The sequence below is a fragment of the Sorex fumeus genome, unplaced genomic scaffold (genome assembly GCF_029834395.1).
Source record: "Sorex fumeus unplaced genomic scaffold, SorFum_2.1 ptg000001l, whole genome shotgun sequence".
NCBI classification, from domain to species: Eukaryota; Metazoa; Chordata; class Mammalia; order Eulipotyphla; family Soricidae; genus Sorex; species Sorex fumeus.
This window is the reverse complement of record NW_026606058.1, coordinates 6,105,445-6,128,627: the sequence shown is the minus strand read 5'-3', so window position 1 is coordinate 6,128,627 and position 23,183 is coordinate 6,105,445. Positions and strand designations below refer to the sequence as shown.

Here is a 23,183-nt window from a genome sequence, read left to right as displayed (position 1 = left end):
GAAACCATGGCACATCTACACAATGGAATACTACACAGCTGTTAAGAAAAATGAAGTCATGAAATCTGTCTACAGACAGATGGACCTGGAGAGTGTCATGTGAGTGAAATGAGCCAGAAAGAGAAGGGCAGATATAAAATGACTGCATTCATTTGTGGTATATGAAAAATACATATAGTAGAAGGCTAATATCCATGGCCAGGGAAAACAGAGGTTAGGAGGACTGGCCAATGGTTGGATCTAACCACAGTGTGTGTGGGGCCCTGAGGTGGTAAGACAGAGAAGAGACTGCTATGACAACAGTACCTGGGAATGATCATGCTTGACAAGAACTGAGAATTAAAAGCAGGTAAAGGGATATCCTTGAACCTTTCAGTATCAACATTGCAAAGCAAAATGCCCTAAAAGGAGGGGGGAGAGGGAAAGAGGGGGTGGGGCCCCTGCCATAGAGGCAAGTGGGGGGTGGGGGTGATGGGAGGGAACCTGGGGACTAGTACTGGGACATGGACACTGGTGGACCCCCCAGACCAAAGGAGCAGAGTTTAATATTCTGCCACAAATTCTCAAATAAATGATCACTTAATCTTTGATAAAGGAGCAAGAAATGTGACGTAGAACAAGGAAAGCCTCTTCACTAGGTGGTGCTGGGAAAACTGGACAGCTACCTGCAAAAAAAAATGAACTCTGAAGTCAGACCAAAGTGGATTCAAGACCTCAGTATCAGACCCGAATCCATAAGACACATGGAGGCAATGTAGGCAGAACCCTCCATGACACTGAAGCTCAAAGCATCTTTAAGGATGAAACACCACCCACCAAGCAAGTGGAAACAAACATAAACAAAAGGGACTGCATTAAATTAAGAAGCTTCAGCACCTGAAAAAAAATAGTGACCAAAATACAGAGAGAGCCCACCAAATGGGAAAGAATATTTACCCAATACCCATCCAATAAGGGGTTAATATCCAGGATATACAAGACACTATTTATTTAATAATTTTCAGGATACCTTAAATATCCTTAAATATCCAACCCACACGGCAGAGCCTGGCAAGCTATCCGTGATCTATGCCAAATAGACCAAATTGATATGCCAAATCCAGTAATAAATGGATCTCATTCCCCTAGCCCTGATTATGCAGAGTCGAGAAGGATATGGAAGGAGAAGCTGATAAAACACCAAGGCAGACATGGGCTGCCAAAACGCAGAAAAACAAAAATGATTGTCTGTACTTTTAATGCTCGTACGCTGGCATCTGCTGCATCCATTGAAGACCTTATGGTACAAGCACGAAAGATCAAGTACGACATCATTGGTCTGACCGAAACGAGAAGACATCAATCCCATCATGCTGTTTTCGACACTGGAGAAGAACTGTTCCTTGGAACATGTGATAAAAGAGGCGTCGGTGGTGTCGGTATCCTTGTCAACACAAACTTAGTCACAAGCATTGATTCATTTGAATGCCTAACAACCCGAATCGGACGATTGCACTTGAATAAATGTGGCTCACTACCGGCAGTTTCTATCTTTGTTGTCTACGCACCATCATCCAGTTATGGTGAAAAAGAAACTGAGAAATTCTACATGGAGCTGGAGAAATTCTATAAAGAAGATCACACCTTCTACAAGATCATTGTCGGTGATTTTAATGCCAAGATAGGACCAAGAAGATCAGTCGATGAACTCCACATCGGAACCCATGGCCTGGAATGGAACGAACAAGGTGACAGACTGTCTGAGTTCATCATGTCAACCAAAACCTTCCATGGTAACTCACAATTCCAAAAGGCTGAATCTAAACGTTGGACATGGGAGTCTCCCGATGGACGGTTCCACAATGAAATAGACCACATCATATTCAATCGGCGGTTTTGCCTAACCGATGTTGCTGTTGTCCCAAAATTCCAAACGGGATCAGACCACCGTCTTCTTCGTGCAAAATTCTACCTCACAGAACGAGGAGAAAAGAATGCAAGGTTTAAGAAGAAGACTCCCAGAACAACCACCAACTGGGAACTCTTTGGCTCTGTTGCAGCAACATGGGAAGATGCCGTCATTGACAACATTGATGAGGAATACGATCGAATGATTCAGCACCTCCATGATTGTGCAAGGAATGCCAAGAGAGAGATAACCACAAAAAACCGTCTTTCTTCGAACACTCTTGAACTTATTCGCCAACGTGGCGTGGCACGTGCCTCAGGCAACCACAAGCAAACGTCCGAACTGGCAAAACAGTGCAGAAAAGCCATCAAGGATGACCTCAAAAACAGGAGAGCAGCAGTACTGGTAGATGCAGCAGAAGCTGGCAAAAACATTCGTAATGCCCGCCTGTCCTTCACCAACTACAAAACCAAGATGACTGCCCTCCGACATCATGATGGATCTATCACATCTTCCAGAAGGGCAATGGAGAAGATTATTCATGAATTCTACTCAGATCTCTTTAATAGCCACATCCACTTGCCCACATACCACATACCACATGATGGATATGTCGTTCCCAATGTTCTCCCTTCCGAAATCCAACATGCCATCTCGTCGGTAAAGAAACAAAAAGCACCTGGCCCAGACAAGATCAGACCTGAACACCTGAAGAACTTACCATCAGTACTCATCAATACATTAGCTCGACTCTTCACACGCTACCTGTCTGAATGCAAGGTTCCATCCCAATGGAAAACCAGCAAGACTGTACTACTATACAAGAAAGGAGACATCCACGACATTGGCAACTATCGCCCAATCTGCCTATTGTCTGTCATCTACAAACTATTCACTCGAGTCATCCTGAATAGGATTAGCAGAACACTAGATGAAGGACAACCATGTGAACAAGCTGGATTCCGAAAAGGATTCAGTACCATCGACCATATCCACACAATAACCAAGCTCATTGAGGTATCTCGGGAGTTCAAGATGCCGCTCTGTCTAACGTTCATTGATTTAAAGAAGGCCTTTGATTCTGTTGAGACGGAAGCGGTCATGGAAGCCCTAGTCAATCAGGGCGTACAAACTCAATACATCAGGATCCTTCGTGAGCTCTATTGCGGATTCACTACCAAGATCTCACCATTCTACAAAGAAGTAATCATCCATATCAAGAGAGGGGTTCGGCAGGGTGATACCATTTCACCAAAACTCTTCAGTGCCACCCTCGAGAACATCATGCGACGACTAGAATGGGAAAACATGGGAGTGAAGATAGATGGTCGGCAACTACACCACCTCCGCTTTGCTGATGACATTGTTCTAATAACACCAAACATCAGCCAAGCGGCACAAATGCTTGCGGACTTTGACCGTGAGTGTGGAAAGGTTGGACTACAGCTGAATCTTACGAAGACAATGTTTATGAGAAACAGCCTTGTTCCTGACGCTCCATTCGCTCTCAACGGAACCACCATCTCCGAATGCAACAGTTATATATACTTAGGTCGAGAAATCAACATGATGAATGACCTGGCACCTGAGTTACGCAGGAGGAAGAGAGCGGCTTGGAATGCCTTCAAGAGCATTGAAGAAATAACTAAAAGGACAAAGAACCTCCAACTACGAGCACATCTCTTTGATTCCACTATTCTTCCTGCATTAACATATGCCTCAGAGACCTGGACCCTACGAAAACAGGATGAGAACACTATTCGGGTCTCTCAAAGAGGAATCGAAAGAACTATGCTTGGAATATCACGATTCACTCAAATGAGAGATAGAATCCGGAGTTCTGATCTTCGTCAACGCTCAAGAATCAGAGACGCTGTCTCATTTGCCAAGACATCAAAAATCAGATGGGCTGGACATATAATGAGGTTTACAGACAACTGCTGGACTAGAGCCATTACTGATTGGATTCCACGAGACATCAAAAGATCACGTGGACGCCCACCTATAAGATGGTCAGACTTCTTCGTCAAGACCCTAAATGATCGGTTTGAGGCTCTACATGTTCCTAAAACGAACAGATACCATTGGGCTACGCTAGCACGCAACCGGGATGAATGGAGACGTTACTGGCACCCGCTCGAATAAATCGATGAATAACGGGGATTAAGTGATTAAGTGATTAAGTGATACAAGACACTAGCACAATTGTACAAGGAAAAAACCTCCAACCCCACCACAAAGTGGGAAGAAGAAATCAAGAGAAGCTTCCTCAAAAAAGAAATACAAATGGCCAAAGGCACATGAAAAACTGCTCTACATCCCTAATCATCAGGGAGATGCAAATCAAAACAACAGTGAGATATCATTTCACACCACATCCAAAAGAACAAGAACAACCATTGTTGGTAGGAATGCCGACTGGCCTAGCCCTTTTGGAAAACAATATGGGCTTTCCTTAAAAAACTAGAAATTGAGCTCCCATACGACCTCGCAATACTTCTGGGAATTATATCCTGAGGGTGCAAAAATGCACGGTAGAAATGACACCTGCACCGTTATGTTCATTGCAGCATTGTTCACAATAGCCAGAATCTGGAAACAACCCGAGTACCCAAGAACAGACAACTGGTTAAAGAAACTTTGGTACATCTACACAATGGAGTACTATGCAGCTGTTAGGAAAGATGAAGTCATGAAATTTGCTTATAAGTGGATGGTCATGGAGAGTATCATGCTAAGTGAAATGAGCCAGAAAGAGAGGGACAGATATAGAAGGACTGCACTCATTTGTGGAATATAAAATAATATGACACTGATGGGTAAGGACAGTAGAGACAAGGGCTAGGAATATTACTCCATGGTGGAAGCCTGCCTCATGAGCTGGGGGAGAAGGCAGCTGGAATAGAGAAGAGACCACTAAGTCAAGGATGGTTGGAGGGATTGTTCGGGATGGGAGATGTGCGCTGAAAGCAGATAAAGGACCAAACGTGATAGCCTTTCAGTATCTGTATTGCAAACCATAATGCCCCAAGTAGGAGAGAGCATGGGGGAAATTGTCTGCCACAGAGGCAAGGGGAGGGGTGGGATGGCGGGGGATGGGGGGGAACTTGGGGATATTGGTTGGAGAAAATGTGCACTGGTGGAGGAATGGGTGTTCGATCATTGCATGACTGAAACTCAAACATGAAAGCTTTGTAACTATCTCACAGTGATTCAATTAAAAAAAATTTTTTTTTTGAAATGGACAGTGGTGGAGGGATGGATGTTGGAATACTGTATGACTGAAATCCAATCATGAACAGCTTTGCAAGGGTCTATCAAAGTGATTCAATAAAAAAGCTTAAAAAACTATCTTTTGCTTCTATAGCTAGTATATATATATATATATATATATATATATATACACACACACACACACACACACATATATTTATTATTTTTAGTTTTTTTTATAGGGCTAGAGTGATAGCACAGCGGGTAGGGCGTTTAAACGCCTTGCACGCGGCCGACCCAGGGTTGATTCCTCCATCCCTCTCTGAGAGCCCAGCAAGCTACCGAGAGTATCTCGCCCGCAGAGCAGAGCCTGGCAAGCTCCCCGTGGTGTAGTCAATATACCAAAATCGGTAACAAGTCTCACAATGGAGACGTTACTGGTGCTCACTCAAGCAAATCGATGAACAACGGGAGGACAGTGCTACAGTGATAATTTTTTAATAAATGGCTTTGGAGTCACACCTGACTATGGTCAGGGGTTACTACTGGCTCTGAGCTCAGGAATCACTCCTGGTGAGGCTGGGGACCATGTGGATCCCGGGGATCAAACCTGGGTTCGCCACGTGCCCTACCCACGATCACTCTGGCCCCTCAAACTGGAAAGGAATTTTAAGAGTCTTTAAGCATCTGAACAGCAAGTCTGGAAAGGCATTTAGAAATATCAACCTCAAAAATGCTCATGCTGAATAGCTATTTCACCGAAGATGTTCCTGCTATAAACCGTTTTGAATTAGGGAAAAAGAAAAACAAGCCCGTGAGTTTTGACACTGATCAGTAAGAGCACTCTTCTTAAGAAGAGAACAAAGATTTATACGCAAAGGTGGCCACAGAAGCAGTATTAATAATAGCAAAAACCAAATTCAACATCTAATAAGTTATTGTGCAATGGAACATTTTAAATAAATCTGGTGGTAATATCTTTGTAAAAAGTATGAAAAGAATGTATCCATACTCATAAGTATTCTGTCAAAAAGATATAAAAATATAAAATATATTATATAATATATTATAAATATAATATATAAAAATATATAAATATATAAAAGGTAAAGGTAAAGGTAAAGGCCCTCCCGTTGATCGTCGATTTGCTCGAGCGGGCCCAGTAACGTCTCCATTGGAGACTTTGTTGTTACTGTGTCTGGCATATCGAATACTCTCGGTAGCTTGCCGGGCTCTCCGATATAATATATATTAATATATAATAAGTTAATATATATTTTATATGGGTTTGCGCAATAGCACAGCGGTAGGGCGTTTGCCTTACAAGCAGCCAACATGGCCGACCCGAGTTCGATTCTTCTGCCCCTCTCGGAGAGCCCCGGCAAGTAACCGAGAGTATCTCACCCGCACAGCAGAGCCTGGCAAGCTACCCGTGACGTACTCGATATGCCAAACACAGTAACAACAAAGTCTCCAATGGAGATGTTACTGGGCCCGCTCGAGCAAATCGATGAACAATGGGAGGACCGTGATATTTTATATATTATATATGAAAAAATATAATATATATATTATTTCGCATGTTCATGGAATAAGCAGGAGAAAACAATATACCAAAAAATGTGAAGAGCCGGTATACTGACTGATACCACCCTTCATTTTCCTTCAAAGTTTCTCTCTTTTAGTCTTCTAGCTCTACTCCAAGAAAGTAAATTTACAATGGATTCTTTCCCATAAAAATCCTACACATTTAAAGCTCTCAGGAAGAGAGTCCTCAAAGATAATTTCCAAGTCACGTTTAGAAAAATATTTTAGATGACAAAGGCAGTGTGTGCTGGAACTCACCTGGATCTGACTCCTTTTAAAATCTCTAACACATAAGCTGAAGGCTACAAAGAAAGAATAATGGCATTAGAGACACTCTTGACTGCCTTCTAGTGACATGCGCTAATTCCCACCCTAACAAACACGAGAGGGGACCAGGGGTGCTCCAAAGAGGAAAGGTGGGCCTGGGTCTACAGCGGGTCAGACCTGGGCTCACGACCCAGCCCCACCCCTCTCCACCTGTTAGCATTTATCTCAGGCCAGCTCCCCTGAAGAAAACGAGGAATCACAGACACAAGGGACTGTTCAACGAGTGACACACCTAAGTACGGTACTAATCCAACATTTCTAACCAATTATAGATAATCATACGTTCTTCCTCTCCTACTTCCTCTCCTTTCTCTTTTAATAGACTTATTTCAACTTGCTACTCAAAGTTCAAAGGTGAATCGATCTTCAAAGGGCTTTGGCTTCGGAAAATAGACGAGAACTGAAAACGCCACCCAATATGGGCCAAACAGCTGAGCCTGACCTTCCCCAGTACTGTCTAGGGAACCGTGTGGTGCTGGGAATCATACCCAGGCCTCCCACATGCAAAGCAGGTGCTCAGCCCACTGAGCCATCTCCTTGGCCCTTAAAGAAGTGATTCTTCTGTTTTGTTTTGACATTAGTTTCTGGGCCACGGGTGGCTGTGGTCAGGGATCACTCCCAGTGGTGCGGGGGATCGAACCACGGTTAGACTATGTCATACCCACGCCCGCGCTTACTCTCTAGCTCTGATGAGAGATTTTTAAAAAATTAAACTATCCCCCCAACGTCTATACTCAAATCCTAATGCTTCTCCACTTCCTCTCCTGTCCCTAAATGTCCCCAAGGTGAAATGTCAGATATTCACTCACAGAGATGTTGCCGTATGCCATCAGGATGGGGTTAACGGGAAGACGAACCTACAATGAAATCACTGTCATTTCAAAAGGTAGACTCTGCGGGTGCTCGCTGCAGGCAGAGGAGGAGAGAGTGCTATACTTTTGAAAAGAGAAAACAAAGCAGACCTTAAAAATGGAAGGAAACTGAGAGGGTCTGCTTTTGGGTTCCACAGTGCTCATGAGTAAGTCTGGGCCAGTCATTGCAGTGCCACATCAGAAATGGTTACACCGCTTCCAACCAATACAAAAGAGTTTGGTTCCAGTCAACACAGTAATCACTCTCTCTCTCCAGGAATTTCTGTTTTCCTATCCTTCCCTCTTCCTGAGGCCAAGCTCCTTCGTCAATCCTTTCCTTGAAACCAAGTCGTGACACGACACATCACACCAGCTGTGTTGATTCACTAGTTGTGCCCACTGTGAAGCCATGACCACGTCACCAGGGGAATTTAACTTTCCAGGTTTTCTTTCCGGATCCCCATCACCCATCTGGTGTGCTCTCTCACCATTAGTCCAGTGACCTCCTCCTAATACCTGAACTGGTCTTAGTTCTGTTCTAATTATCTCACTCCCTACCCTGCGCTAGGAAAAAGTGAGATCATGACGTTCCTCTTCCATCTGTGAGGCAAGATGCAGGGACATCTCACCTCCTTCCCGGCTGCCTTGCAAATGGCTTTGTGTTCTTTCATTTTTGCAGTTTCTTCTCGGTAGAGCTCGATAGCCTCCATGATCCTTTCTGCCTACAAAGACGACAAAGGACACAGAAATCATCACATCACACCCCAGCACCCCAAAAAACAGCAACTGGAAGGCCCCACGAGAAAAGGATCGCATGAAATAGCTTCCGCTGGTTAATAAAGATGTGCTGACAGATTGCCCAACTGTCAAGGATGCTGCCTTTGGTGTCTTTCTTCCTTTCAATTTACAGGGAAGAGAGTGAGTGCCCTGGGGTCAGGTGAGATTTGAAGCGGTCACCCCCCGGAGCACTGCTCTGAGAAACCACTCCCAAGGGGCCAGGTTCAGGAGACACAGGCTGGTCAAGGACACTGTCCCTTGGTTACAAAGGAAGAAAACATGCCAACATCTCCACCGCAAACAATTTGGGGTTTTACAAAAGGGCAGTTGGGCTGATGAAAAGGTACCAGAGAGTTGAGATCCTACGGAAAAGAGCGAGTAATACATTTCCTGATCAACTTACTGCTTTGACGGTTTCAATGGTTTTCTTTCCAGTAAAATAATTGTCCCCTTGAGTCTCCCCTGGAACCTACAAGATACCAAAAAGGTGCTTGAACATTATCACTGACAGATAATGAGAACCAAGACAAAGGGCAGACATTAGCATTCTAGGATGAAGGTAATGCAGTGTTACGAGCTACCCTCTGTTAAGTTCCTAAGAACCAAACACTATTTCTCAGGCATTTTCATAAACAAACAAACAAACAAAAAACCCAAACCCTCCAAAACCCTGTTTTTATGTTTAAAGAGAATAGTCAGTTTATTTTCTATTTTCTTTTTTTTTTTTTAAAAATTTACGTAAAATTCCCTGTGCCCTCTTTAATGGCCATCATCTGGTCCCAAATTTGGATAGTCACTTGTCCTACGAAGGTCAGGATATTTAGTTTTACAAAAATGCAAGGTGCTCCTAAGACCAGCATCTCAGATAGCTGGTAATAACTTTGGGAGTCCGCCCCAATTCTAATTCCCATAAGAACGGTTGAAATGAAAATAACATATAATTATGGGGCACAATCTTAGGGTAGCAAAAAAATTTTACTTACTGCTGGTTGGTCTTCTTTGGCCACATTCTCTTCATACTCTGCTTCCCTTTCCTGGAGAGAGAGAGAGAGAGAGAGAGAGAGAGAGAGAGAGAGAGAGAGGAGAGAGATTAATTTTTTGAGAAAAAAGATAGTCTCTATTTGTGAAGTGAAACGAGCCACTGAGCCCCTGCTTCTTTCAAATTACAATCCCTGGTGGCATTTTCATCTCCAAACATGCGGGTGAAATGGTGATGGTGGTCTCGGGAACATCCTTGCCGTGTTGGGACCCTTACGGGCTTTGGTGCAACACACTACAATGAACACATGCCCTCCACAAAGCCTCCAGATTCCCCCAGCAAACCTGTCACCGAGTCTTACCATCTCCCGCTCTTCTTCAAGAATAAGAGGCTCTCTGGTTCTCTCCCAAAGTCTCAAGGACTTGTCGTGGGACGATGACACTATGTAGTCTCCACTAGGGCTAATGGCCAAGCACCAGATTTCCTGATGGTGCCCCTGGACAGAGAGTGAAAAGCAGAAGCAAATCCTGAAGAAGAGTATCTTATGCACGGGGGGTGACCTGCTCACACTAGAGGGAAACTGGCACTTAAGTCAGCCCCAAAGCAGTTCATTTTTGTTTTCCTTCGGGTTCACATTGGTGGTGCCCAGGGCTTGCTCCTAGCTCTGGGCTCAGGGACCACTCCTGGCCGGGCTCAGGAGACAAGGTGGGGTGCCGGGGTTGAACTGAATGACTGTGCATAAGACTAGTGCCCTACCCACTGAACTATCTTTCTGGACCCCAGCTCAAAGCAGTTCTTAAGGAAGAGATTACCTCCAGAGTTTGTATGTGTTCAAACTTATCAGCATCCCACTGCTTAATCTTTCGGTCTTTCCCAGCAGTGAAGAAGAGGTGAGATTTGGGTACAAATTTGAGGAACATCACACTGAAAAGAGAGGGTATGAGGTGTGTACATGCTGACAGCAACCAAAGAGACTTAACCCGTGCACACGGCCTTGGAGCAGCTAGTTCCAGAGTGTTGGAGTTCAGATATTAGATTTTTTAACTGATGACCAAGAACACCAGACACTCAAGGCGAGCGCAAGATGACACCGAGAGAGTACTCAGCAGGGACTGTGCGTACCTGTCATCGTGTGCAAAGAGGGACTTGTGGCAGTCCCCAAAGTCCAGACCCCAAATCTTCACATTCCTGTCGGCAGAGCCAGTGGCAATGAGTGCTCCGTCCTGAGAGACAGAAGGAAAACATTCCTGTATGCCTACCTGATATTCTCTAAATTAACGCTATCCTGAATGTTCAATCCATTTCCTTCCAAAACGCTGAAATTGATGTTAACCAAAATTCAACTGCATCTTTAGCAAGAACCCCTAATTCTTCGTTTTTCCTACAGGTCGACTGGTAAGTACCTCTGCCTGAGGCCCTAGGGTGGATGAACTGGAAACCAAAAGAAAAAAACAATGAAAACGTGCACACCGCCACCTACACAATGACTTCATGGTGGAGGTTAGGGGTGAGGGAAAGAGAAGGTAAGAATGGGGATTTTCTCAAAATATTTGTGACCTAATATTTTCCCCCCATCTTCTCTTAACAGTCCTCTTTAAATGCCTAGTCTGGAGAATCAAACATATGTAAATACTTTTTAATACCAACCGGAGGCAGCAACTACAGCATGGGGCCAAGTTCTTTCATCCACACAGGATATGTTTGTTAATATACATTATCATTCTTAATCACAAATAGGCACTGCAAAAACGTGATTTTGGTTAACACAGACTGTCTATGGGACAGAACCTGATGAATATCCAAATTATAAACTCAATTTCCTTCTTCCTCACCACTATTATTCTCCAGAACAGAGGGCAGATGTCTTCTTAAAAAGGTTCTCATATTTTAGGATGCTCTACTAATTATAATAATTTAGACAACAAAATCCTTTTGGGGAAAACAGGTCTTAATTACAAGGATGAATTCAGTTAATACGTGTGAAAATACTCTGAAAAGTTTAAAGACTAGATATAGATAAGGGATAATTTCAGTACATCATCTTTAAGGAGACAGACAATAGAATGAGAAATGCTTTTAAATAAAAGTATCAAATTGAGAAGTAAGAGCTTTACAAAGAATGACTTGTTACTGAGAGTATTTAAAATTTACTTACATAAGAGATGTCCATGCATATAACGGGCAGTTTGTGTCCATATAGTGAGAGGAAAAACTAAACATTTAAAGAAAAGAAAATTTTGTTCTGTAAAATTATAGGCATAATTTACCATACGTGAAACAATAACCTAACTTTATAATACAACAAAAACATTGCTGTGGATTGCTTTTGATCTGGTTTTTTTCTTCTTTTTTTAAAATTTGGTATTTGGGTCACACCCAGCAATGATCAGGGGTTACTCCTGGTTCTGCACTCAGGAATCACCCCTGATGGTAATTAGTAGGTCATAAGAGATGCTGGGAATTGAACCCGGTTGGCTGCATACAAGGCAAATACCACGTCCACTGTCCTATTGCTCTGGCCCCCTTTTTAAAAAAATATTTTTGAAATTTTTAATTGAGACTCTGTGGTTTCCAACGTTACTAAAGCGTTTCTCATGCACATAACTGCATCACCGCATCATCACCAGTGTTCCTGCCCCTCCCTCAGGACCCCAAGAATCCTCCCTTTCAGGCTCCCCCTCAGACCCCAGTTACTGTGTGGCAGAGTTCTCCCATTCTGCTCTCTTTCCTTTTGGGGCTCCCTTGCTGTGAATCTTTACATCCCACACTGAGGTCACTCTGCAAGGAGCCCTGTCCTGACTGACATCACCCAGGACGATGTTCCTTAGCCCCATGCCTGTGGGGGCCAACAGCACGATTTTCATAGCAAGCTTTTAATGAAATATTTCTCCAAGTCTGGGACATCTTGCCATAGCCAGGAGTTTTTGGCTTTTGGTTTTTGTTGTTTGGGGTCCCCATGCAGTGGAGCCGGGGAGGCCACTCCCAACGGAGTTGGGAGGGCTGTGGTACAGGGTCTGGGACCCGCGGCTTCTGTAGGCGGAGAACACACGCCAGCCCCCTGAGCTCCCCCTGACCCACATCACCCAGAGAGCACTGCTCAGTGACCCAGACAGTGACTGTGCTGGTTCTGAATCACACCTAGCAGTGCTCAGGGCGCCATATGTACTGCCGGGGACTGAAGCGGAATCTGCCACGCTCAAGGCAAGGCCTGAAGTCCTGTGCTCTCTCCAGTCACCTGCTCTCCAGCGCCTGAGTGTATCTCTCCCGGTCTGTCGGAAGCAGAGGCTTCCGGGGCATCCCTGGCTCCTGTATTCTCGGCAGCAGCATGCAGGGGCCCCTCTGTGGGCATAGGTTCAAGCTGTCTGTAGTGGTCTGTCTTTGAAAATCTTGCTATTTGACCCCACATGCATGGGACCAAAGGATCTTGGACTGAATGAAGTCAGTCAGAGGGGAAGGGCTAGGCACAGTGCCCTGTGTCACGTGGGATGGAAAGACCCACAGCAGAAGCAGCCACAGGAACGCTTGCTTTAGATGAAATGCAATCTACCTTCAACTGAAAACACAAAGGATTCCAACACTTACACCCAAAGGATTCTCTTAAAACTAGTTTCCCCGTTGGCTGAAGAGGCTTTGATTACACTCAAGTTTTTAGAAAAACCACACTCTGCGGGGGCCGCCCACCATCCCTGAGACCTTTCCTGCTCGTCCCCAACTCAGCGCCCGGTTTTCTCCCTCTCTCAGGTCTGTATCCACACACACACCAGGTCTCCCTAGGGGGCGTGGGCTCTGCAGAAATGGGCGTGGCCTATTTTGGGGCCAGTGGATGCTCACAGGGCCACAGGTAAATTACTCATACCCAGCAATCTCCTGTAACATCTCAGTCTCCATAGCACCACACCAACATGAAGAAACAACGCAAATCCCGACCACAAGGAGAGGATGATGAAAAGAATCCAGAAGCCTCAATAAAAGACCTGTACAAAGAAAACTACAAAACGCTACTTCAGGAAATAAAAGAGGACAGGAGGAAACAGAAAGATATCCCCTGCTCATGTATCGGGAGAATTAACATTGTCAAAAAGGCAATACTTCCCGAAGCATTGTACAAATTCAATGCAATTCCTATAAGGATCCCCATGACATTCTTCAAAGAAATGGAGCAAACACTCCTGATATTCATATGGAACAATAAGCCCCCATGAATAACTAAAGCAATTCTTGGGGAAAAAAAAAATGGGAGGAATCAACCTCCTCAACCTCAAACTCTACTACAAAGCAGTAATAATTAAAACAGCACGGTACTGGAACAAACGCAGAGTTGCAGACCAATGGAACAGGGTTGAATATCCTGACACCTCCTCCCAATTATATGATCATCTAATCTTTGATAAGGGAGCAAGAAAAGTGAAGTGGAGCAAGGAAAGCCTCTTTAACAAATTGTACTGATAAAACTGGATAGCTACATGCAAAAAAATGGACTCAGATCTCTGCCTAACACCATGTACAAAAGTAAGATCAAAATGGATTAAAGACCTCAACATCAGACTGAATCCATAAGGTACAGTGAAGACAAGGTAGGCAAAACCCTCCATGACATAGAAGCTAATGGTATCTACAAAGATGTCACGCCACTGGCCAAGCAAGTGAAAACAGAGATAGACAAATGGGACTATCTTAAACTAAGAAGCTTCTGCACCTCGAAAGAAACAGTGATCAAAATACAAAGAAAGTCTACAGAATGGGAAAGGATATTCGCCCAATACCCATTGGATAAGGGGTTGATATCAAGGATATACAAAGCATTCGGTTGAATTCCACTAGAAGAAATCATCCAACCCCATCAAAAAATGGGGCAACGAAATCAACAGAAACTTTCTCAAAGAAGAAATCTGAATGGCAAAAAGGCACATGAGAAAATGCTCTACATTACTAATCATCAGGGAGATGCAAATCAAAACAACAATGAGATATCATCTCACACCACAGAGACTGGCCCACATCCAAAAGAACAAAAGCAACTGGTGTTTGCGCTGATGTGGCGAGAAAGGGACCCTCCTTCACTGCTGGTGGGAATGCTGATTGGTTCAGCCCTTTTAGAAAACAGTATGGACGCTTCTCAAAAATTTAGAAATTGAGCTCCCATTTGACCAAGCAATACTACTGCTGGCAATATATGCCGGAGAGGCAAAAAAGTCCAGTCGAAATGACATCTGCACTTCTATGTTCATTGCTGCACTGTTCACAATAGCCAAATTTTGGAAAAAACCCGAGTGCCCCAGAACAGATGACTGGTTAAAGAAACTTTGGTACATCTACACAATGGAATTCTATGCAGCTGTTAAAAAAAGTCATGAAATTTACATACAAGTGGTTCTACATGGAAAGTATCATGCCAAGTGAAATGAGCCAGAAAGAGAGGGACAGACATAGAAAGACTGCACTCATCTAGGGAATATAAAGTAACAGGATGGGAATTGAACACCCAAGAATAGTTGAGATAAGTACCAGGAGGTCTGCTCCACGACTTGGAAGCCAGCAGCACAGGCTGGGGGAAAAGGCAGCTCAGATAGAGAAGAGAATACCAAGTAAAGGATGTTTGGTGGACTCGCTCAGGATGCGAGATGCGAGATGCTGAAAGTAGAATATAGACCAAACACAATGGCTACTCAATACCTCTATTGCAAATTACAACACCCTAAAGGAAAGAGAGCAAAAGGGAATGCCCTGCCACAGAGGCAGGGTGGGGTGGGGTGGGGTGGGGGGGCGGGAGGGCTACTGGGATCATTGGTGGTAGAGAATGGACACTGGTGGAGGGATGGGTACTCAATCATTGTATAATTGAAACCCAAGTATAGACGTTTGTAAGTCTACCACTGTACCTCATGGTGTTTCACTAATTAAAAAAAAAACAACAAAACAAAACAAAAAAACACACTCTGCGGTGCACAGTCAAGACCTCTTCTTCGGAATTTCAACCCAAATTCTTTTTTTTTTTGGGGGGGGGAGGGGGCAATACCCAGTCCTCCACCCCTCTTGGAGAGCCCGACAAGCTACCAAGAGTATTTTGCCTGCATGGCAAAGCCTAGCAAGCTACCCATGACGTATTCGATATGCCAAACACAGTAACAACAAGTCTCACAATGTTACTGGGCCCGCTCAAGCAAATCGATGAACAATGGGAGAAGAGACAGACAGACAGACAGACCCAGTGATGCTCAGGGGATCTCATGGGGTGCCGGGGATTGAACCCGGATCTGCCGCATGCAAGGCCAACTGCCTTCCCTTTTGTACTATCTCTCTGGCCCCTCAGCCCAAATTCTTAAGGTTAATCAGAAAGCAAAGAAGATACCCCCAGGCATAATCATTGTACCTTTAAAGTGTCAACATAGAAAATTTTCACAGTACAGTCCAGCAAAGACACAGCTAACAACTTCTGGTTGGGAGAATAGCTGACACACAGGACCTCTTCATCCAGCTGCAAGGTTCGGGTCTGCTTCACAGAGAGCCTACCATCGCACACAGAATCAACAAAAGCAGGAATCAGTACTTCACAAATGCCAGCTCCCTGGGGCTCAAGAGAACACAGATGTCAAAAGACCACTCTGTGTCTTGCCACTGTCCCCGCAGTGGCTCACAAATGAAGACATTACTTACCGCTTTTGGGTACTGTTTTCATCTTTCACCAGCTCAAAATCCCAGAATTTGACAGATTTATCTGCAGCCCCCGTCACAAAGCCATGCTGCAAGTAGATGACGTCCATTAAAAAATATTTCCACATAAACTTTAAGACACATTAAAAATGGCATATAAGACCATTTTCTATTTGTGGCAGAGGGTCTGAATGTTGAAAGCACCATTTTTTTTTAAAATTTAATTTAATTTTTTAAATTTCTAACCCCTTTCATTGCTGTCAGTGCTGACATGGGCCTCTCCTGAGAGTTCTAGCAGAGACTCAGGCATATAATGACAACCCAGTTTGACAGTCAAAAGAATTTTTTGCTCAGTAGTAAAATAGTTGAACAAACGCACATTGGTTGTACAATCTAGGTTGGTTCTAAGTGTTTACCTCTCCGGGGTACAAATTTATTTCTGCACAAGTCTCTATTAAAAATATGTCCAAAATGAGCTGCCAAAATCAAGAAGTTAAATTTCATTTCAGACAAAACAGGTCACAGTCTGACAATGACCCTCAATTTTGTTGTAGCAATGAAACCTAAACCAGTAGGAAAAAAATGGCCCTTTGAATCCACACTTGCACCCAAGCACGAGACCTGACGGTGAAGGCTCCTCCCCACACGCACATGGCCACGGGCTGAAAGCAAAGGGGACAGGGCACCCCTGAGCCCAGAGCACTGTGTCCCAGCAGGGAACACGGGCTGCGGGGTTCAGCTGCAGATTTCAGACCTGGAGTGGGAACCCAGGACAGAGCGGCAAAGGGACTAGAGAAGGTCATTGTACACTGACGGCAACAAACACAGTACAGGAACAGAAACTGGCATTGAGGGACAGGGCAGGTGACACCCCACTGAAGAGTGACCAAGAGACTGGGGAGGGACCTAGAATCCTAGAATGCCCTACTTAAACTAAACAACAAACTTCCAAAGGAAAAAAAAAAGGAAAAATACATGGGAAAAGATAATCTACAAATGTCAGATTTATAAATTTATGTCAGATTTTTATTTTTTTAATTTTTATTTTATTTTCTTTTATTTTTAATTCTTTTTATTTATTTTCGCTTTTTGGGTCACACCTGGCGTTGCACAGGGGTTACCCCTGGTGGTACTCGGGGGACCATATGGGATGCTGGGGATCGAACCCGGGTCGGCTGCATGCAAGGCAAACGCCTTACCCGCTGTGCTATCACTCCAGCCCCCTATGTCAGATTTTAAAATGTCAGATTTTTAAATTTATAAATTTAAATTTATAGATATTTTGTTTCTACACTGAAGAGCAATGCACACTCCAGATTCCTTTTGTTTGCAAAAACAGTTATTTCCTTTCAGGGATTAGAGTCTGCCATCATTAAGTGTATCCAGAGGCACAGTATTCAGGGACATAATCTATTAAGATATGGTTGAAATAGTTCAAAAAATCTGCCGAGCAACAGTGTCATTTCTAGACAGTTTCTCAGGATGGCTCATTTAAAGGGAAGAATAATTTACTGACTTGGAAGGACCAACAAGGCAAAACAAACAAAACAATTCTAAGGCCAGCAGAAAAGTCTACTCCATTTTCTGTACTGTGTTGACCAGGAATTGTGAAGAAGTCTCACAAATTCCAAATCGCGAGGGTGGGCTGGAGGGATGCCTTATAGGGCCGAGGACATGCTGTGCATGCAGGTTTGGCCCCTAGGTTAGGGTGCTGTGAGCAGTCTCGGGACTGACCCCTGAGCACTTAGTCAAGAGCAGCCCTCAAGCACTGCCAAGTATGGCCTGAAAACAGGAAAAAAAAAAATCAAATTCAAGGCGAAGCCATCTGCCAGCACGCAGCTGACGGTCCAGAACGGCAGAATTCCAGTTCCTTTCAGGATTCCCTCTCCGATCACCGGATACAAGAGACAGCACCGTGAAGTCTGAACATTTGTGGACTTTCTTTAAAGACACCCTAAGAGAAATCTTTATTAGGTGAGAGTAAAACTCAAAATGAGAAATGAGAGACGGTAACGGTGTAATGCGATGGTACTTCAGTTTAAGAAGAAGAAACGGGGAAACGCAGTTGAAAGTGAACGTCTGGAGAAGTTACCTGATCCGGGGAGACAGACATGGACCATAAGGCCCCCTCATGTGCATCAATAGCCTCCAACAGACTTCCTGAGGCCAAGTCATAAATCTGGAGCTTTCCTGTCTGAGAAAGACACAAAACAGCTCTGGTCAACACACCTAGATCCTCAATGATTCCTGCCGATGCAGCTGAGAAAAAAATTTCACAGCCAAGCAACAGCAATGCAGCCGGCTGCTGTAAAATGGATGGAGCCTATGCTCTCTCTCTCTGTGCTCCGTGTGCCGTCCGAAGTATCTGAGCGGGTCCCTGCTGATGGGCCCAAGCGAGGAACCAGGGCAGCTCAGCTCTGCGGAACTGACTCCTGTCACCTTCACTGGTCCCCTAACCTCGGCAGGAAGACAATCATGGCCAGAAGCAAATCAGAACAAACATGACAGCACACAGGCACTCTAAAGGCACTATGCTCCATCAGTCTTTCAAACGGATATTCTTTCTTATGATCAGTTTACCCAGTTTTCATTGCCTCCCAGATAATACAAATAATAAGAAATACATTTTTGAGTCAGAGAGAGAGGGATAGACATAGAAAGGTTGCATTCATCTGGGGAACATAAAGTAACAAAATAGGAGACTAACACCCAAGTGTGGCCGAGATAAGTACCAGGAGGATTACTCCATGGCTTTGAGGACAGTCGCACACGCTAGGGGAAATGGCAGCTCAGACAGAGAAGGGAGCACCAAATAAAGGGTGTTCGGAGGATCCTCTCAGGATGGGAAATGTGTGATGAGAGTAGACTATAGACCGAACAAGATTGCCACTCAATGTCTCTTTTGCAAACCACAGCACTCAAAAGGAGAGAGATAACAAAAGGGATGCCCTGCCACAGGGGTAGGGTGGGAAGGGAGGATGGGGGGGTGGGAGGGATACTGGGACTGGTGGTGGTAGAGAATGGGCACTGGTGGAGGGATGGGTATTCGATCATTGTATAATTGAAAGCCAAGCACAAAAATTTGTAGGTCTACAACTGTACCTCATGGTGTTTCACTAATAAAAATTTAAGGAGAAAAAATAAAAAGAAATACATTTTTTCTGGGGGGCGGGGGTTGGGTGGCACCCTGGCAGTGTTCAGGGCTTCTCCTGGCTCTGTGCTCAGAGATCACTCCTGGCAGGCTCGAGGGAGTACATGTTATTATCCAGAATCAAACCTGGGTTGGCTGTGTGCAAGCAGGCGCCTTACACACTCTGCAATGGTTCTAGCCCCGGCAATAGAACTAACTCTTACTGAAATGAGAGGGGGGACATCACTGTCACTGTGACTGTCCTCCCACTGTTCATCGAATTGCTCGAGCGGGCCCAGTAACGTCTCCATGGTGAGACTTGTTACTGTGTTTGGCATATCGAATATGTCACGAGGAGCTTGCCAGGCTTGGCTGTGCTGGGCGAGATAGACTTAGAAAATATTCTCAGTAGCTTAGACGCAACCAGTTGTACTTCCTGTGTAGGGTTATATCCGTGATCACTAGTGCAGCGGCAAACACACTCCACACCCACTACTCTATGTGAGAGAGGGGACCCCGGCAGGAGACTTAAAGCCCAGCACTACCTCTTTCCAGCTCCATGAATGTGAGTGAGTTCAGTTCCATGAGTCTGTTTTTGCACCTGTAAAACAAACCTTAGGGGGGGGCTGGAGTGATAGCACTGCAGGTAGGGCCTTTGCCTTGCACACAGCTGACCCAGGTTCGATTCCCAGCATCCCACATGGTCCCCCGAGCACCGCCAGGAGTAATTCCTGAGTGAGGAGGAGCCAGGAGTAACCCCTGTGCTTTGCCAGGTGCGATCCAAAAAAGAAAAAAAAAAAACCACCTTAGAGCTCTAATGCCCTTGAGCTGCTCTAGGGAGTGTATGAGACAGTGCTGAGCGCAGACACTGATGGTGGTTCCAGGGCGTCTTCACAAACACTTTCCCAAAAGCAAATGCTTGTTATTTGAAATGAAGGAGAAATGACAGAAGCCTTTCATTGAAATTGAGTATTCCCCACCCTCCGCCGCCGCCCCTCCTCCATGATCCTCTGAGCACAGAGTTAGGAGGAAGACCTGAGCACTGCGTGGTTCACACACAAAGATCAAAACCTACCATTCTCCTTGACACTGACCCCAAACGTTCTCCAGTGCATTTTCAACATTTTGCGGTAGAAAATTTTAAAAAATTTAAAAAGTTTCTAGATTTTGCTGTAGATAATTTAAGAAAATTATCCACTGTATTAGATGTGCGTGCATAATGTATAAAATTCAACACATAAAATCATCCTCTAATCATGTGCATCGGTAATTTAATGACAAATACGTCAAGGCATTTTTCAACATATCCCACAGATCTCGTTCCATTTCTCTTGTTCCATTTTTCTTGTCATAGACCTCTACTTCTGCTAACATTTCTATGTAGTTATTCGCTTGCACAGAGGTAGGCTCCTGGCATCATTTTACATAAGAAAAGCGTGTTTTAATCTGCACGGAGGTGTGACTGCTAACCACTGGAGAAGCTCGAATTAACCGGAGTCCATCTGGTGCTCACATGAAAGCACCGTCAAAAAGCAACATCATCCCATTAAATGGAGGAGAAACACCCCAGAGTGATGGGACTGAGGCTGATGCAAATCACACATTTTTTAAGGTGAAGAATCTGAATCAAACCCAGGCCTGCTTCTTTCCACCCACGGTTATCACCCACATAACTAAAACTGGGAATACAGACTGGTTCGTCTGTCTTTACTGAAAACTTCTATCTGCCAAGCAAGAGATTTGGAACGTGATATATTTTCTCAAAACTCAATTTACATGTGCACTTAAAAGATGCATGAAGACGGCCTGAAATCAGTCTTAATAAAAATTAAAAGGAAAAAAAAATACATAAAAAGATGGGCTGGAGCGATAGCACAGCGGTAGGGCGTTTGCCTTGCATGTAGCCAACATGGCCGACCCGAGTTCGATTCCTCCGCCCCTCTCGGAGAGCCCGGCAAGCTACTGAGAGTATCTCGCCTGCACGGCAGAGCCTGGCAAGCTCCCCGTGACATATTCGATATGCCAAACATAGTAACAACAAAGTCTCCAGTGGAGATGTTACTGGGTCCACTCGAGCAAATCGATGAACAACGGGAGGACAGGAACAGGGACATAAAAAGATCACCAAGTGGGGCCGGAGCGATAGTACAGTGGGAACGGCGCTTGCCTGGCATGCAGCCATCCCAGGTTCAATCATTGGCATCCCCTGTGGTCCTCTTAGCCTGCTAGGAGTGATTGCTGAGTGCAGAATAAGGAGTAAGTCCTGAGCACTGTAAGGTGTGGCAAAACAAAAACAAAAACAAAACAAACATTAAGAAGGGCAGGGGGGCTGGAGCGATAGCAGAGCTGGTAGGGCGTTTGCCTTGCATGCAGCTGACCCAGGTTCAATTCCCAGCATCCCATAAGATTCCCCGAGCACTGCCAGGAGTAATTCCTGAGTCTATGAGTCAGGAGCAACCCCTGTGCATCACCGGGTGTGACCCAAATACCAAGAAGGGCTGGAACAGAGTACAGTGGGTAGGGTATTTGCCTTGCATGCCATCCGATCTGGGGGTCTGGGTTTGATCCCAGTACTCCATATGGTCCCCCAAGCATTGCCAAGAGTAATTCCTGTGTGCAGAGCCAGAAGTAACCCCTGAATATCGCTGCTGTGGCTCAAACCTGCACCGTAGCACTGTCCTCCCGTTGTTCATCGATTTGCTCGAGCGGGCACCAGTAACGTCTCCATTGTCAGACTTGTCGTTACTGTTTTTGGCATATCGAATACACCACGGGGTGCTTGCCAGGGTCTGCCGTGCGGGCAGGGTACTCTCGGTAGCTTGCCAGGCTCTCCAAGAGGGGCAGAGGAATCAAACCCAGGTCAGCAGCATGCAAGGCACATGCCCTACCTGCTGTGCTAATTTTAGGAGACTTCTTGTTACTGTTTTGGCATATCAAAGACAAAAACAAAATTTTAAAAATTAAGGAAGGGCAGGGGTTGGTGCTGAGGAGTCAAAAGAGCTGAAGCACATGCTTGGTCTGTGGGTGTTCTTGGTCTCCTGAGCATCAAGTCAGGAGTAACCTCTGAGCACTGTGAGTGGAGCACAAGAACAAACCACAGGGGAGGGCCATGAACCGAAACCCTCCCGTGTGTTACTTGTCTACTACTCATCCCAGTAGATGGAAAACTAAATCCCTGGGCTGGAGAGAGAGTCAACAGGGAGGGCCCGGCCCTCCATGCAGCCAGTCTGGGTTCACCCCCTGGCACCCCAGAAAGTCCACGCCCCTCCAGGAATGACCCCTGAGCACATATCCAGGAGTAAGCCCCGAGCACACTGGATGGGGCCTAAAAACGAAGAGAAAAGAAGAAACCCCAGACCTCTCCAATAGTTTTCAAGAATCCTGAATATACAAGCCGTCCTTGGCCAAGAAAGCCTCAGTTTACCTTTGTTCCTATGATCACCTGCCGGTCGCCAGGAACAAAGAAAGAGCAGAGCGCATATTCACAGGTCACTGTGCGAATACACTGCAGCGTGGACCTGGGGGAGAGAACATCGAGGACATGGGTTCAGAAAAACTGTCCCGCCGTCCTTGAGGTCGGGACGTATGTTCTGATACATATACAGGCAGAGAGCAGGCAACAGAAAAGAAGACTAGCAGAACCTCCTGCCCCCGTGCCAGGCTGTCTTCCCTGAGGACCCTCAGACAGGGGCAGGTTGAGCAGAACCCCACTGTCACTGTCACTGTCCTCCCGTTGTTCATTGAGCAGAACCCCAGTAGCTGAAAACCTCCAGAAGCCAG

At 45.0% G+C, this 23,183-nt stretch overlaps 1 protein-coding gene across 1 annotated transcript in view; it reads right to left on the bottom strand.

Annotated features, from left to right (window-relative positions):
* The window catches only part of WDR3 (WD repeat domain 3), a 49,644-nt gene that overhangs the window by 4,976 nt on the left and 21,485 nt on the right, over positions 1-23,183 (bottom strand). The window contains exons 12-24 of the mRNA XM_056118293.1: positions 22,828-22,921; positions 18,366-18,467; positions 16,277-16,362; positions 15,993-16,128; positions 11,778-11,834; positions 10,745-10,845; positions 10,435-10,546; positions 9,984-10,118; positions 9,627-9,677; positions 9,047-9,112; positions 8,496-8,588; positions 7,825-7,872; positions 6,947-6,990 (exon numbers count right to left, since the gene is read on the bottom strand). Of these exons, the coding sequence (XP_055974268.1) occupies positions 6,947-6,990; positions 7,825-7,872; positions 8,496-8,588; positions 9,047-9,112; positions 9,627-9,677; positions 9,984-10,118; positions 10,435-10,546; positions 10,745-10,845; positions 11,778-11,834; positions 15,993-16,128; positions 16,277-16,362; positions 18,366-18,467; positions 22,828-22,921 (1,125 nt within the window). The remainder of the gene's footprint in view (positions 1-6,946; positions 6,991-7,824; positions 7,873-8,495; positions 8,589-9,046; positions 9,113-9,626; positions 9,678-9,983; positions 10,119-10,434; positions 10,547-10,744; positions 10,846-11,777; positions 11,835-15,992; positions 16,129-16,276; positions 16,363-18,365; positions 18,468-22,827; positions 22,922-23,183) is intronic.